Below are 15,738 nucleotides of genomic sequence, written 5' to 3' on the forward strand. Positions count from 1 at the left end.
AGTAGCTGGGCTGGGACTATAGGCACACACCACTATGCCCAGTTAATTAAAAAAATTTTTTAGAGACATGATTTTACTGGGTTGCCCAGGCTGGTCTCAAACTCCTGGCCTCAAGCAATCCATCCACCTCAGCCTCCCAAAGTGCTGGGATTACAGACATGAGCCACCATGCCCAGCCAAAAAATGCTTTTAAAGAGATAAGCATGTTTGTTAAGAGAATAGATCTTGGCCAGGTGCAGTGGTTCACGCCTGTAATCCCAGCACTTTGGGAGGCCAAGGCAGCTGAATCACTTGAGGCCAGGAGCTTGAGACTAGCCTGGGCAACATGGTGAACGCAGTCTCTACTAAAAACACAAAAAGTAGCTGGGCACGATGGCGCACACCGGTAATCCCAGCTATTTGGGAGGCTGAGGCAGGAGAATCACTTGAACCCTGGAGGCAGAGGTTGCAGTCAGCTGTGATCGCACCACTGCACTCCAGCCTCGGCAACAGATAAAGACTCTGTCTCAATTTAAAAAAAGACAGAGAGTAGATCTTAAATGTTTTCATCACAAAAAAAGAAAAAGATAAAGATAAGTATACGAGCTGACGGATAGGTTAGTTAGCTTGATTGGGGTGTTCATTTCACAATGTGTGTATGTATATGTATATATACTTATATGTGTATATATACTTAAATACATAAAGAGAAGCCCATATATATGTATATATATTAATATACACATATACATACACACACATTATATATAAATACACATATATTTCGATATATATATCAAAATTACATGATGTACACTGTGAACATATGATGTACACTGCAATTTTTTTTTTTTTTTTTTTTGAGACGGAGTCTCACGCTGTTGCCCAGGCTGGAGTGCAGTGGCGGGATCTCGGCTCACTGCAAGCTCCGCCTCCCGGGTTCCCGCCATTCTCCTGCCTCAGCCTCCTGAGTAGCTAGGACTACAGGCGCCCGCCACCGCGCCCGGCTAATTTTTTGTATTTTTAGTAGAGACGGGGTTTCACTGTGGTCTCGATCTCCTGACCTTGTGATCCGCCCGCCTCGGCCTCCCAAAGTGCTGGGATTACAGGCTTGAGCCACCGTGCCCGGCCCGTACACTGCAATTTTTATTGCCAATTATACCTAATACCCCCAAAGAAACAAAGATATAAACATATAAAGACAAAGAGGAGACCGGGCATGGTGGCTAACACCTGTAATCCCAGCACTTTGAGAGGTCAAGGTGGGCGGATCACGAGGTCAGGAGATTGAGACCAGAATGAAACCCCATCTCTACTAAAAATAAAAAAAAAAAATTAGCTGAGTGCAGTGGCGGACACCTGTAGTCCCAGCTACTCGAGAGGCTGAGGCAGGAGAATGGTGTGAACCCGGGAGGTGGAGCTTGCAGTGAGCTGAGGTCTCGCCACTGCACTACGGCCTGGGCAACAGAGTGAGACTCTGTCTAAAAAAAAAAAAAAAAAAAAAAGTCCAAAAATGATAAATAAATAAAAGACAAAGAGGATGGAGAAGGAGAAAGTAAAACTTTGAGAGCTTTAAAGCAGATAAAGCTGGGTGCAGTGGCTCACACTATCAACCAACAACTTGGGAGGCCAAGGCAGGAGGATCACTTGAGTCCAGGAGTTTGAAGTCAGTGTGTGCAACATAGCAAGATCCTGTCTCTTAAAAAAAAAAAAAAAATTAAAAAGAAGAAGCGGATGATGAAAGCTGAACTATAGCTGGGGGTTGAGAAAGCTGAGAAGCAGCCTGCTTTTCATTGCAGGACCCCGCAATAGTGTAACTTGCCGAGACCAGCTCACAGGACACAGGCAGCAGGCAAGAGAGAGAATCGTCTCTGGGGAATAGGACCAACCTGTGAGAAAAGACCTAAAGATACACCTACAGAGATTGGGCTATGGGCCACACCATAGAGCTTAGGACAGACACTCCGCACTTCATTCTTATTTGTGAACAGACTGTTGAAGATTGTCAGTCATTTGGGGAAGATATCTACATCATGGGCAAACAGAAAGTGAAGAGGAGAGAAGGAATCAAAAGAAATAATTCAAGAAAATGCCAAACAGAGGGATATGAATTTCTAGATTGAAAAGGCCCACTGTGTACCCAGCACAATGGATGAAAATAGACTCTCAAGAAGGCACATAATTTTGAAAATTTTAGTGCTGTGGTTTCGAAGAAAAGATTCTATAAGCATCCATAAAGCAAAAAAGAATAGGCCGGGCGCGGTGGCTCACGCCTGTAATCCCAGCGCTTTGGGAGACCAAGGCGGGCGGATCACGAGGTCAAGAGATAGAGACCATCCTGGCCAACATGGTGAAACCCTGTCTTTACTAAAAAAAAATACAAAACATTGGCTGGGCGTGGTGACGGGCGCCTGTGGTCCCAGCTACTTGGGAAGCTGAGGCAGGAGAAAGGTGTGAATCCGGGAGGCGAAGCTTGCAGTGAGCTGAGATCGCGCCACTGCACTCCAGCCTGGGCGACAAAGCAAGACTCGATCTCAAAAAAAGAAAAAAAGAGTATCAGGCTGGGCGCGGTGGCTCAGGCCTGTAATCGTCTCAAAAAAAAAAAAATCCATCTCAAAAAAAAAAAAAAAAGAAATCTACATATAACAAAAGGTGCACACGCACACACACACACACACGCACACAAATCATGTATACAAATAATCATTTCCTCAGTCAAACTAGCCTCATTTCAAAAGCTTAAGAGCCACAGGTAGTTAGTGAGCGGCTACCGTATTAGACAGCACAGCACATCCCTGCAGACTGCTTTATTGGACAGCCCTGCTCTAAGTACCTCTGCTCCTGATTTAAAGCAGACTAAACTTGCATAAAATCGAATTTCCTACATACTTTCCTAGTGGCCAATTTCCCCTGATTACACTTTGTTTTGTTGTTTGGTTGCAAGATAAATACATGTTTTGTTTTTAAGGTGTGCATGTATCAACATTATCATTTTTATTTTGTTTTACAGTTGTTTTTTCTGCAATGATATTTGGGACTATTACAAATCAAGATCTGCCTGTGATCAAGTGTGTTTTAATCAATCATAAGAACAATGATTCATCAGTGGGGAAGTCATCATCATATCCCATGGTAAAGTAACGTTAAAATTATACCTTTAGCTGTTTTTCTCTAGAGACCATAATCTGTAAGTTATTGAAGGCTACCATGGCTAAATGGGCTTCTCTTTATGTATTTAAGTATATTATGTTCTCACATCTGGTACCGACAGAGCATCTATACTCGTAGCTCCCTGGCACTCCATTCCTTCAAGAACCATATTCTTCATATGAGGATTTAGGAAGGACACTGATTGATAACTAGCATGAAATAACGAGTAGAGTCGTCCCTCAGTATACAGTGGGGATTGGTTCCAAGACTCTCACTAATACCAAAATCCATGGATATTCAAGTCCCTGATGTAAAATGACTTGGTATTTGCATGTAACCTATGCAGATTCTATATATTTTTGAGACAGTCTCATTTTGTTGACCATGCTGGAGTATAGTGCTATGATCACAGCTCACTGCAGCCTCACCCTCCCAGGCTCAAGCAGTCCTCCCACTTCAACCTCCCAAGTAGCTGGGACTAAAGGCACATGCCACCACACCTGGCTAATTTTTTTTATTTTTTGCAAAGATGGGGTCCCACTCTTTTGCCCAGGCTGATCTTGAACTCCTGGGCTCAACTGATCCTCCCACCTAAGCATCCCAAAGTGCTGGGATTACAGTCCTGAGCCACTATGCCTGACCCTCCTGTATACCTTTAAAATTATCTCTAGATTACTTATAATACCTAACATGATGCAAATGCTTTATAATACCTAAACAACTATGTGAATAGTTGTTATACCCTATTGTTTAGGAAATAATGACGAGGGAAAAAAGTCGGTACGTGTTCAGTACAGATGCAACCCCATTTTTTTCGGAATATTTTCAATCTGTGGTTGGTTGTATCCACGGATGCGGAAACCATGGTTACAGAGGGCCGACTGTATTTCCTTCTCTCCTTAAAGAGAATCCAGGCTTTTCTCCCAAGCCTGAATCCCTCACTTCCAGATGCCCCCAGTATATAGGTAGATTTTCCATTTGCACATCAAAATCCACCTATATCATTTATTTCATTTCTATTTTCCCAAGCCTGCTCTTATTCTTGTATTAATTGATTTCTGTTTATAACCGTGCCTAGTTCCCAGGCTTGAAAGCTCAGCATCATCTTTCTTTCTATTACTTTCACATTTGGTCAGTTACCAAGTGTTGTCGATTCCCTGTAGGAGTTCTCATATAATCATCTCATATTCTCTAGTCTCACTGCCACTTCCCTAATTCAAGCTCTCGTTAACTCCCTCATAATCATAGTGATATCCTCAGTGGCCTCTTCCTGCTACAGTTCATTTCAGAGATAGCTGCTGGGCTAGCCTCCCTGAAGCAGGCACATCCTTCACTGCCTGGCTCTGAACCCTCCATCATTTCCCATTACTTAGAATGATACCAAGGTTGCTCAGTAATCTGGCACTGGCTCCTTCAAGTTCCGACCTTGTTTTTCATTACTCCTCTCTTTTACGCTGTTCATCTTGTTTTTCATTACTCCTCTCTCTTGTGCTATTCCCACCCTTCTATTTTAAAAACATATATTTAGTAAATTTACTCAAGGGAAGCTTAAGTGATGGAGAACTGAAAATAGTAGAAATCAGCCAGGTACAGTGGCTCACACCAGTAATCCCAGCACTTTGGGAGGCCAAGGTGGGTGGATTGCTTGAGCTCAGGAGTTTGAGACTACCCTGAGGAACATGGTGAAACCCGTTTCTGTCAAAAATACAACAACAACAAAATTAACCAGCCATGGTGGCGCGTGCCTGTGGTCCCAGCTACTTGTGAGGCTGAGGCCGGAGGATCATCTGAGCCAGGGAGGCGGAGGTTGCAGTGAGCCAAGATTGTGCCACTGCACTCCAGCCTGGGCAACAGAGTGACACTTCCATCTCAAAAAAAAAAAAAAAAAAAAAGGAAAAGAAAAAAAAGTAGAAATCTATAAACAACAAAAAGTGCCCATAAATTGGTAAGCTCTGCAGACATTTCCAGTTGAGGGTTCATACAAATGTATAGTCACCCTTTTTTCTTTTATATAGGTATAACACAGAAATACATGACATAATGGCCTGACTCTCCCCGCTCCGTAAATCAGATACATTAGAGATATTCTGAAGTTTTAAAAACAGTGTGAAGCAAGTTTCAGTAACAACATTGTACATGAATATAAAGAAATACATGATTTTTTCATGCCAGAAGCGTGGTTGGTTTTAATTTTTCTTTTTTTTTTTTTTTTTTTTTTGAGACGGAGTCTCGCTCTGTCGCCCAGGCTGGAGTGCAGTGGCGCGATCTCGGCTCACTGCAAGCTCCGCCTCCCGGGTTCACGCCATTCTCCTGCCTCAGCCTCCCGAGTAGCTGGGACTACAGGCGCCCACAACCGCGCCCGGCTAATTTTTTGTATTTTTAGTAGAGACGGGGTTTCACTGTGGTCTCGATCTCCTGACCTTGTGATCCGCCCGCCTCGGCCTCCCAAAGTGTTGGGATTACAGGCGTGAGCCACCGCGCCCGGCCGGTTTTAATTTTTCAATAGGTGTTGGCATCATAACACGTTAGCTGGTTAATAATTAAGGCATTTTGCATACACAATATTTCAATGTGGACAAAATAATTTTAATATTTGCTATGATGTTTTAAACTTTTAGTGTCTTTTTGATATAAGAAAATAGCTGCACACATTTAAGTGTTTTTGTATAAAAACACAACCTTAAATTAATGATGATTGGTTAATAATAATAAATCATATATATATATATATTTTTTTTTTTTTTTGAAATGGAGTCTTACTCTGTCACCCAGGCTGGAATGCCATGGTACGATCTCAGCTCACTGCAGCCTCTGCCTTCTGGGTTCAAGTGATTCTCCTGCCTCAGCCTCTCGAGTAGCTGGGATTACAGGCACCTGCCACCACACCCAGCTAATTTTTTGTATTTTTAGTAGAGACGGGGTTTCACCATGTTGGCCAGGCTGGTCTTGAACTCCTGACCGCAAGTGATCTGCCTGCTTTGGCCTCCCAAAGTGTTGGGATTACAGGTGTGAGCCACTGCTACTGGCTGATATATATCAGATATATATATATACACATATATATATCATAGATACATATATCATAGATATATTTAGATATACTATATATTCTTATGCAATATTCAGGATTGTATTAAGACCTAGTAGTTCTTTTATTATTATTATTATTATTATTATTATTTCTTTTTTAAAGACAGCATCACGGCCAAGCATAGTGGCTCATGCCTATAATCCCAGCACTTTGGGAGGCTGAAGTGGGTGGATCACCTGAGGTCAGGAGTTCGAGACCAGCCTGGCCAACATAATGAAATCCCATTTCTACTAAAAATATAAAAATTAGCCGGGTGTTGTGGCACATGTCTGTAATCCTGTAATCCCAGCTACTCAGGAGGCTGAGGCAGGAGAATCGCTTGAACTTGGGAGGTAGAGGTTGCAGTAAGCAGAGATCTGCATTCCAGCCTGGGCAACAGAGAGAGACTCTGTCTCTAAATAAATAAATAAATAAATAAATAAATAAATAAATAAAGGATCTCACTATGTTGCCCAGGTTGGTCTCAAACTAAGACCCAGAAGTTCTTAAACCACATTAAACAAATAACCATACAAATCCTAATTGCTGCAAAGATGAACAGTCTTTATGGTGTACTTTCATCTCATTGAACTTGCTTCTTTTAGATACTTCCCCACTTCAATGTGAAGTAGATTGTAAGAGTTTCAGTGGCTTAAAAAAAAAGTTTTCATTTCTTCCATAGTTCACACTTCTCAGATGAGGCATTTTTCTGAAAATCCTCCAGTCCAGGGATGTTTTGAATAACCACCAAGCACTCTTTAGTAGATAAAACTTGTCAATGCCTCTGGGATGGCGTTGATCACAGTGTGATCTACATCTTTAGCTCTATTACCAGAGTATACCCTGGAACCAGAGTAAGATGGTTACACAGTTCCCACAATCTACTTAATTGTTTACAATACAATTTTTTTTTGGTCTTTGTATTCGTCATGAAACTAAAAGAAAAAGAAAAAAAGAATGTTTCCATCATTTACAGTCTCTATTTGGGATGATAGTTCTGATCACCCCTTTTTATGACTGCTTGAAGCCAGCTTAGACCAACTGTTAGTCCATTTTTGTGTTGCTATGGAGAAAGACCTGAGATTGGGTGATTTGTAAAGAAAAGAGGTTTAACTGGCTCATGGTTCCACAGGCTGTACAAGCATGGCAGCAGCATCTGCTCAGCTTCTGATTAGGCCTCAAGAAGCTTCCTTTCGTGGTAGAAGACAAAGGGAGAGCAGGCATATCACATGGCGGGAGTAGGAGCGAGAGAGAGGGGAGGTCCCAGACACTTTTAAACAACCAGATCTTGCATGAACTGAGAACTCACTGATCACCAAGCCATTCATGAGGTATCCACCCTGATGATCCAATACTTCCTACCAGGTTCCATCTCCGACACTGGGAATCACATTTCTTGTTTTTTTTTTTTTTTTTTTTTTTGTGACAGAGTCTCACACTGTCACCAAGGCTGGAGTGCAGTGGTGCCGTCTCGGCTCACTACAACCTCCGCCTTCCAGGTTCAAGTGATTCTCCTGATTCAGCCTCCCAAGTAGCTGGGACTACAGGCGTGTGCCAACCCACCTAATTTTTGTGTGTGTGTGTGTGTGTGTGTGTATATATATATTTATATAGATGTAAATATATATATGTATATATTATATATTTATATAATATATATTTATATATTTACATCTATAAAAATATATATATTTACATCTATATAAATATATATATATATATATTTTTGGTAGAGACGGGGTTTTGCCATGTTAGCCAGACAGGTCTCGAACTCCTGACCTCAGGTGATCTGCCCACCTCGGCCTCCCAAAGTGCTGGGATTACAGGCATGAGCCGCTGCACCCGGCTGGGAATCGCATTTCAACATGAGCTTTGGAGGGGACACACATCCAAACCATATCACCAACTATTCCATATTCTTGAAATTTGCTTTTAAGAAATGACTGGGCCGGGCGCGGTGGCTCAAGCCTGTAATCCCAGCACTTTGGGAGGCCGAGACGGGCGGATCACGAGGTCAGGAGATCGAGACCATCCTGGCTAACACGGTGAAACCCTGTCTCTAATAAAAAATACAAAAAAAAAACTAGCTGGGCGAGGTGGCGGGTGCCTGTAGTCCCAGCTACTCGGGAGGCTGAGGCAGGAGAATGGCGTGAACCCGGGAGGCGGAGCTTGCAGTGAGCCGAGATCTGGCCATTGCACTCCAGCCTGGGCAACAGAGCGAGACTCCGTCTCAAAAAAAAAAAAAAAAAAAAAAAGACATGACTGTACTAAGGCACCAAGTATTCACAGCAGCTGAGTGAGATGTACTGTTGTTTTTTTCCTGTCAGTGATTAGAGAGCATAGGCAGGCAAGCCACCCTAACTCTAAAATTATCTCTCCTTACCAAATCGGTTCCTTTATACCTCCCTTCCTCCAGGAAGTCAAAGCTGCATTTAATGTCACATTCCTCCTGAACAAATCTTGTGCCATTGCGGCACAGTCTAAACAAAACAAAACATCATAAAAACAAAAACAATAAACACCAAAAGTCTCCACTATGGTTTAACGATGGGTTTTCTGTTTGTGAAGAACTGAAGTCACTGGAGTTGACCAAATGTGTTTGACAATCATGACCTCATATTTCAGGCAGGTGGCCTGCACAAGCCAGCTCATTTTCTTTATTTGCCGTGTCCCACCCTGTACTTCTAGAGAATGAGTTGTTGATTTGTTCGTTTGTTGGTTGGTTTTCTGCAACGAGAATTTGGGAAGAATGGTGGACTTTGTGCGATAGATCATTTTACGTGCTTTCTCTGGACTTTTCACAGCTTGTGCAGCTGTTTTATTTATGTACTCAGACAACAACTGTGTTAACGATTTCATGTTCTCATTAATTAGCTATACTTGTTATAAGAAGATCAACAGACTGAACTTCACTGTTATTACCAAAGTTGTGTTTGTTTGTTTTTTTTAACATTGTGAGTTTTAGATATCACAGTCTCTTAAATTCCAGTGCCTTCATGGCACCATGGGACACAACTCTGCCAGGTGGTGAAGAACCTGGCCTGGCCTTCAAGAACATCCCTTAGCTCCTGGCCAGCCTGGCTCAAGCTATTTCTGGACTGCCAGCGGTGGAGCCCACCACCTCTGTACTGTGCATTTATCATGCTGTTCTCTTTCCTCTGAAGTCCGCAGATTTGTCTATCAGGATTGCACCCAGCTTTAATTTTTAAAAACTTTTTATGGGGGCTGGGTGCAGTGGCTCACGCCTGTAATCCCAGCACTTTGGGAGGCCTAGGCAGGCAGATCACCTGAGGTCAGGAGTTCGAGACCAGCCTGCCCAACATGGAGAAACTCCGTCTCTACTAAAAATATAAAATAAGCTGGGTGTGGTGGCACATGCCTGTAATCCCAGCTACTCAAGAGGCTGAGGCAGGAGAATTGCTTGAACCCAGGAGGCGGAGGTTGCAGTGAGCCAAGATCATGCCATTGCACTCCAGCCTGGGCAACAAGAGCAAGATTATGGATTTCTGGCAAGAATTTCCGAGGAGTGTGTCCTTCCCAGTGCATCATATTCAGAGTGACAGGAAGTCATTTGGTGTCATTATGAGATGTGAACCTTGATCATTAGATTTAGATGGTGCATGCCAGGTGTCCCCACTGCAAAGTTACTATTTTCTTCACTTGTAATTAATAAGTGTCTTGGAGGGGATGCAAATATCCTGTTCCTTCTTTAATTTTTACCTACTGATTTTAGCACCCATTGGTGGATCTTGCCTACGACTATTATAGTGGTATTTGCCTAATGGTGCTTCTCTTTTTCCTACATTCCCTCTATGTTAATTGGAATGTTTTGTGAGGAAGCACTGTCCCTTTGCCCTCATTTTATTTATTCATTCAATTTTTTAATTTATATCAATATAGACCCATGAATATTTATTTTATTTTCTGGGTTGTAACCCAATACAATCATTATTTATTTTGTTGCTCAAATTGTTCTGGTTTTGGCCGTTGGGAGCGACTTCAGTTTTGCTCCTATGTCCTTTCAACATCTCCTCATCTTTTTCCAAGCCCTTCCTTAATTTTTGACACACTACCAGATAGTTCAGGTTCATCTTGCATTTTTCTTGCCTTAGCCCTGGAATTAAGCACATCTCCAAAGAGCACTGGCTTCTTTGGGGGATAGTATTTAGAAACCAAGATCTGAGAGCTGGGTGTGCCCATTGCTGCTGGGATATCATTGCTTCTAGGCCCTCTCAGCAGGCAGAGCCTGGAAATACAATATACAGATAATCTAATTTTAGAATTACTAACCTGTACCCTGGTGAGAAATAGATTTACTAACTAAAGGACAGTAGTGCTTTTTGTCTTTAGCCTTATGGGATCCAAAGTATTATTTTCTGAAGTTACTTAGGTTAGTTCCTTTCTTTCCCATCCTCTTCACTATGGTTTTATTATTTATTTGTGATACAATTGAATTAATTTGTTTTTTTTCCATTTGGTTTTAATTCCATTTTGATATTTCTTCCAGTCCCCTCATTTCACATATTCTAGTTGGTTTATTTATTTTATTTTATTTAGTATATATTCTTTTATTAGAGACAGGGTTACACCATGTTGCCCAGGCTGGTCTCGAACTCCTGGACTCAAGCAATCTGCCTGCCTCAGCCTCCCGAAGTGCTGGGATTACAGGTGTGAACCACCACGCCTGGTTTATTATTATTATTATTATTATTTTGAGACAAGATGTTGCTCTGTCGCCCAGGCTGGAGTGCGGTGACACAAACATAGCTCACTTCAGCCTCAACCTCCTGGGCTCAGGCAATCCTCCTGCCTCAGCCTCCTGGGTAGCAAGGACCACAGGCATGTGCCACCATGCCTGGCTAATTTTTTTTTTTTTTTGTAGAAATGGTGTCTCACTTTGTTGCCCATGCTGAGCTTGAACTCCTGGGCTCAAGTGATCCTCTTGCCTTGGCCTCACAAAGTCTTGGGATTACAGGCATGAGCCACTGTGCCTGACCTTCCTGGTTGGTTTAATTACTTGTTTTTTGAGACATGACATGACTCTCGTCCTATAAGTCAAAACTATGTGAACTCAGAGAAGGATCACTCTCTCCTCATTCCTACTGACAAGTTTCTACCCTCTTTCCACATCCCCTGTAATTAACCAGTCCCTTTGGATGTTTTGCTATTGTTCCTGTATTTATTGTGCACAAGTGACCAGATACATATATATTTCCTTATATTCTCCTCTTTCTTACATAGGGTAGCATACTTGAAGGTAGATACTTTTTGCACCTAACTTTCTTCACTTAACAGTACATCCAGGAAATCATTGCAAATCAGTTCTTAGAGGCTGTCTTCATTCTTTTTTATAGCTACGTAGTACTCCATGGTGTGGATGTCCCATAATTTGTTCAACCGCTCTCCTGTGTACAAGCATTTAGGTTGTTTTCAGTATTTTGCAATTACAAATTGTGCTGCAATTAACTGCTAGACGTATGCTTATTCCCAGAAGTGAGATTGCTCACTCAAATGGTGAGTAAATAGCAAGTTTTATTAGGTATTGCCAGATTCTCCAGAAGGATTGTGCGGGGTATGTTCCCCCAGCAATACAGGAGAACAACTGTTTCCTCATAGCTTCACCAACAAAATGTGTTGTCATATTTTTATGTTTTTTAATTTTTTGCCAGTCTGATAGATGAGACGTGATATCTGTCTTGTTTGTTTTTTAAGTTGAACTGTTTATTCCCTTTTAAGTACACATCTGAGAGCATACAATGTATTTAATCTCTACCTTCATTTTACCACTGAAGAGCAGACCCAACCTTTGTTCATATAGACAATTTGATCTTACATAAGCTTATCAAAATTAACACTGCATTTCTCACCAGGAAACAATTTGCTGGGCACATATTCACGGGTAGGTAGGCAGACAAAGACAGTTTCAAGAGCAGCCCCTAAGGCGAACCCCAGCATATCTATACCGTAGTAAGATACCACTATCAATCTATGTAAGCTTACTTACAACAATGCGTATGTGAAAAGAATGTAGTTATCTGTGCTTGGTGGAGTTGTGTGCTCTCCGAAAGTTAAGCAGGCGGGAAGCCAAAAATATAAACTGGGACTGACAACACAAGAAAGATTCTTTCACTGAGGGGGTTCAGTAGCCCTGAAAAGATACTTTGGAGTCAAGCAGCCGGGACTCCCTTGGAGCCAGTGTACTTGGTGGCCGCCTTGGTGCCCTCAGACAAGGCGTGCTTGGGCCAGCTCGCCCGGCAGCAGCAGGCGCAGGGCCGTCTGGATCTCGCGGGACGTGACGGTGGAGCGCTTGTTGTAGTGCGCCAGGCGGAACGCCTCTCCCGCGATGCGCTCAAAGATGTCATTGGCGAAGGAGTTCATAGGCCCATGGCCTTGGACGAGATGCCGGTGTCGGGGTGGACCTGCTTCAGCACCTTGTACATGTAGATGGAGTAGCTCTCCTTGCGGCTGCGCTTGCGCTTCTTGCCATCTTTCTTCTGGGCTTTGCTGACGGCTTTCTCGGAGCCCTTCTTGGGAACCGGCGCAGACTTTGCAGGTTCAGGCATGGCCAGACCCAAGACTGACCCTTTCCCCCGAGAACGCAAGCAGAACTGTAGTCTCGGGGTCCACCGGAAACGACTGTGCACTTACGGAGGCCGTGCGCATGACGCTGCGTTGTGGTTCGCGAGTTTTTTCCCTCCGTCTTGTTTTAACTTACGGATTTCTAATTACAAGTAAGTTTAACATTTTCTCGTATGTTTGAGGGCCATTTTTTTTTTTTTTTTTTTTTTTTGAGATGGAGTCTCGCTCTGTCGCCCAGGCTGGAGTACAGTGGTGCCACCTTGGGTCACTGCAGCCTCTGCCTCCTGGGTTTAAGCAATTCTCTGCCTCAGCCTCCCAGGTAGCTGGGATTACAGGCGCCTTCCATCACACCTGGCTAATTTTTGTGTTTTTAGCAGGGACAGGGTTTCACCATCTTGGCCAGGCTGGTCTCGAACTCCTGACCTCGTGATCCGCCCGCGTTGTCCTCCCAAAGTGCTGGGATTACAGGCATGAGCCACCGCGCCCAGCTGAGGGCCATTCTTTATATCTTTTTTCTTCAATTGTGTATTCAATTCTTTTTCCCATTTTTCTGCTGTGTTTTAGTTCTGTGTCCCTCAATTTGCAAAGGTTCTTTTTATATTAGGGGCATTCATCCTTTACTTGTAATATATATTGGAATATTTTCTTCTAGTATGTCAGCTCGGTTTTTTTTGTTTGTTTTGGGACGGGGTCTTGCTATGTTCTCCAGGCTGAACTTGAACTCCTGGGCTGAAGTGATCCTTCCACCTCGGCCTCCTGAGTAGCTGGAACTACAGGCATGTACCACCATGCTTGACTTGTCTATTATTTTTTACTTTATCTTGTGCCCATCTTTTATGATCCAGCTCAATTACTGGACTTGGGTGAACACCTTAAACATCCTGGCTTAGAAGTCTCTTCTCCCTTCTTTGAAGTTCCAGGGCACTTAAAATTTACATTTCAAAGTAGTTGGTATCTTTTTATGGGACACATTGTATTTCTCCTGTGTTTTACTTATTTATAGTCCTAGGAGACTCAAACTCTTTAAGGACAAGATTGGTGTCTTTTCTTTCTAGTCTCATAGTACTCAGCAGACGGTCTTAAACTTATCAGATACTTACTAAGTGAACAAGTAAGACCAGAAATACGGGTTTTGACCAGTAGCAGAAGAGCTACCCTGCTCTTTACCTGAAGAAATATATGTGTGCGGCCGGGCGCGGTGGCTCAAGCCTGTAATCCCAGCACTTTGGGAGGCCGAGGCGGGCGGATCACAAGGTCAGGAGATCGAGACCACAGTGAAACCCCGTCTCTACTAAAAATCCAAAAAAAAAAAAAAAAAAAAAATTAGCCGGGCGCGGTGGCGGGCGCCTGTAGTCCCAGCTACTCAGGAGGCTGAGGCAGGAGAATGGCGTGAACCCGGGAGGCGGAGCTTGCAGTGAGCCGAGATCGCGCCACTGCACTCCAGCCTGGGCAACAGCGTGAGACTCCGTCTCAAAAAAAAAAAAAAAAAAAAAAGAAATATATGTGTGCTTGTGTGTGTGCGTGTGTGTGTGTGCATGCTGTGTTCAGCCATGTAAAGGAGGTAGGAGGTAGGGGACTCCACAGCAGAAGCTGCTCCAACCCCTCCTCTCAATATATCTCAATTGTTTATTTATTTATTTATTTATTTATTTATTTATTTATTTATTTATTTATTGAGACAGAGTGTCACTCCATCGCCCAGGCTGGAGTGCAATGGCGGAATCTTGGCTCACTGCAACCTCCACCTCCCAGGTTCAAGTGATTCTCCTGCCTCAGCCTCCTGAGTAGCTGGGATTACAGGCGCCTGCCATCACACCCAGCTAATTTTTTGTATTTTCAGTAGAGACAGGGGTTCACCATGTTGGCCAGGCTGGTCTCGAACTCCTGACCTCAAGCGATCCGTCCGCTTCAACCTCCCAAAGTGCTAGAATTACAGGCGTGAGCCATGGCGCCCGGCCTAATATATCTCAATTATTTAAAGCAGGCAAGAAGTGTGATGGTGGCAGTGTGCCTATGGGGACATCTGCCCAGAAAATTTGGTTTTTAAATTTCCTTTAACACCGATACCAATTTACCATTGTTTTATACATTTTAATTTATATACCAACAATCACAAAAATATTTACCTATATATTATGGATTTTATAACTACGGTCTGAACATTAGAGTGCTAGGGGTGATACAACAAACTACCACAGACTGGGCAACTTAAACCAACAGAAATATATTGTCTCACAATTCTGGAGGCTAGAAGTCCAAAATTAAAATGTCAGTAGGGTTGGTTCCTTCTAAGGGCAGTGAGCAAGAATCTGTTCCAGACCTCTCTCCTTGGCTTGAAGATGGCTGTCTTACTGTTCACATGGTGTTCTTACTGTCTGTGTATCTGCCTTCAAATCTCCTCTTCTTTTTTTTTTTTTTTTTTTTGAGACAGTCTCACTCTGTTGCCCAATCTGGAGTGCAGTGGCGTGATCTCAGCTCACTGCAACCTCCGCCTCCCATGTTCAAGCCATTCTCCTGCCTCAGCCTCCCACGGAGCTGGGATTACAGGCATCCACCACCACTTCCAGCTAATTTTTTGTATTTTTAGTAGACATGGGGTTTCACAATGGTGGCCAGGCTGGTCTCGAATTCCTGACTTCAAGTGATCTGCCTGCCTCAGCGTCCCAAAGTGCTAGGATTGCAGGTGTGAGCCACCACGCCCTGCCTCCTTTTCTTTTAAGGACACCAGTCATACTGGATTTAGGCTCGCCGTAATGACCCATTTTAACTTGATTACCACTGTGAAGACCATCTCCAAATAAAGTTGCATTCTGAGATACTGAGAGTTGGGACTTCAACATATGAATTTGCAGAGGTAGGGGGACACCCACCATGTCAGTCTGTACAACATTTTAGAAATGCAGCCCAAAGTTATTTATCTTTTCTTTAGAGAATTGTAATTTATAGGACCTTCTGTCAGC

The 15,738-nt window shown here is 43.0% G+C and overlaps 1 protein-coding gene and 1 pseudogene across 1 annotated transcript in view; one reads left to right on the forward strand and one right to left on the reverse strand.

Annotated features, from left to right (window-relative positions):
• Positions 1-15,738, forward strand: part of LOC105490198 (fms related receptor tyrosine kinase 3) — a 97,070-nt gene that overhangs the window by 21,697 nt on the left and 59,635 nt on the right. The window contains exon 2 of the mRNA XM_011755599.3: positions 2,990-3,111. Coding sequence (XP_011753901.1) covers positions 2,990-3,111 — 122 coding nt within the window. The remainder of the gene's footprint in view (positions 1-2,989; positions 3,112-15,738) is intronic.
• Positions 12,231-12,762, reverse strand: LOC139359144 (putative histone H2B type 2-C; annotated as a pseudogene).

The sequence above is a fragment of the Macaca nemestrina genome, chromosome 16 (assembly GCF_043159975.1).
Source record: "Macaca nemestrina isolate mMacNem1 chromosome 16, mMacNem.hap1, whole genome shotgun sequence".
NCBI lineage: Eukaryota > Metazoa > Chordata > Mammalia > Primates > Cercopithecidae > Macaca > Macaca nemestrina.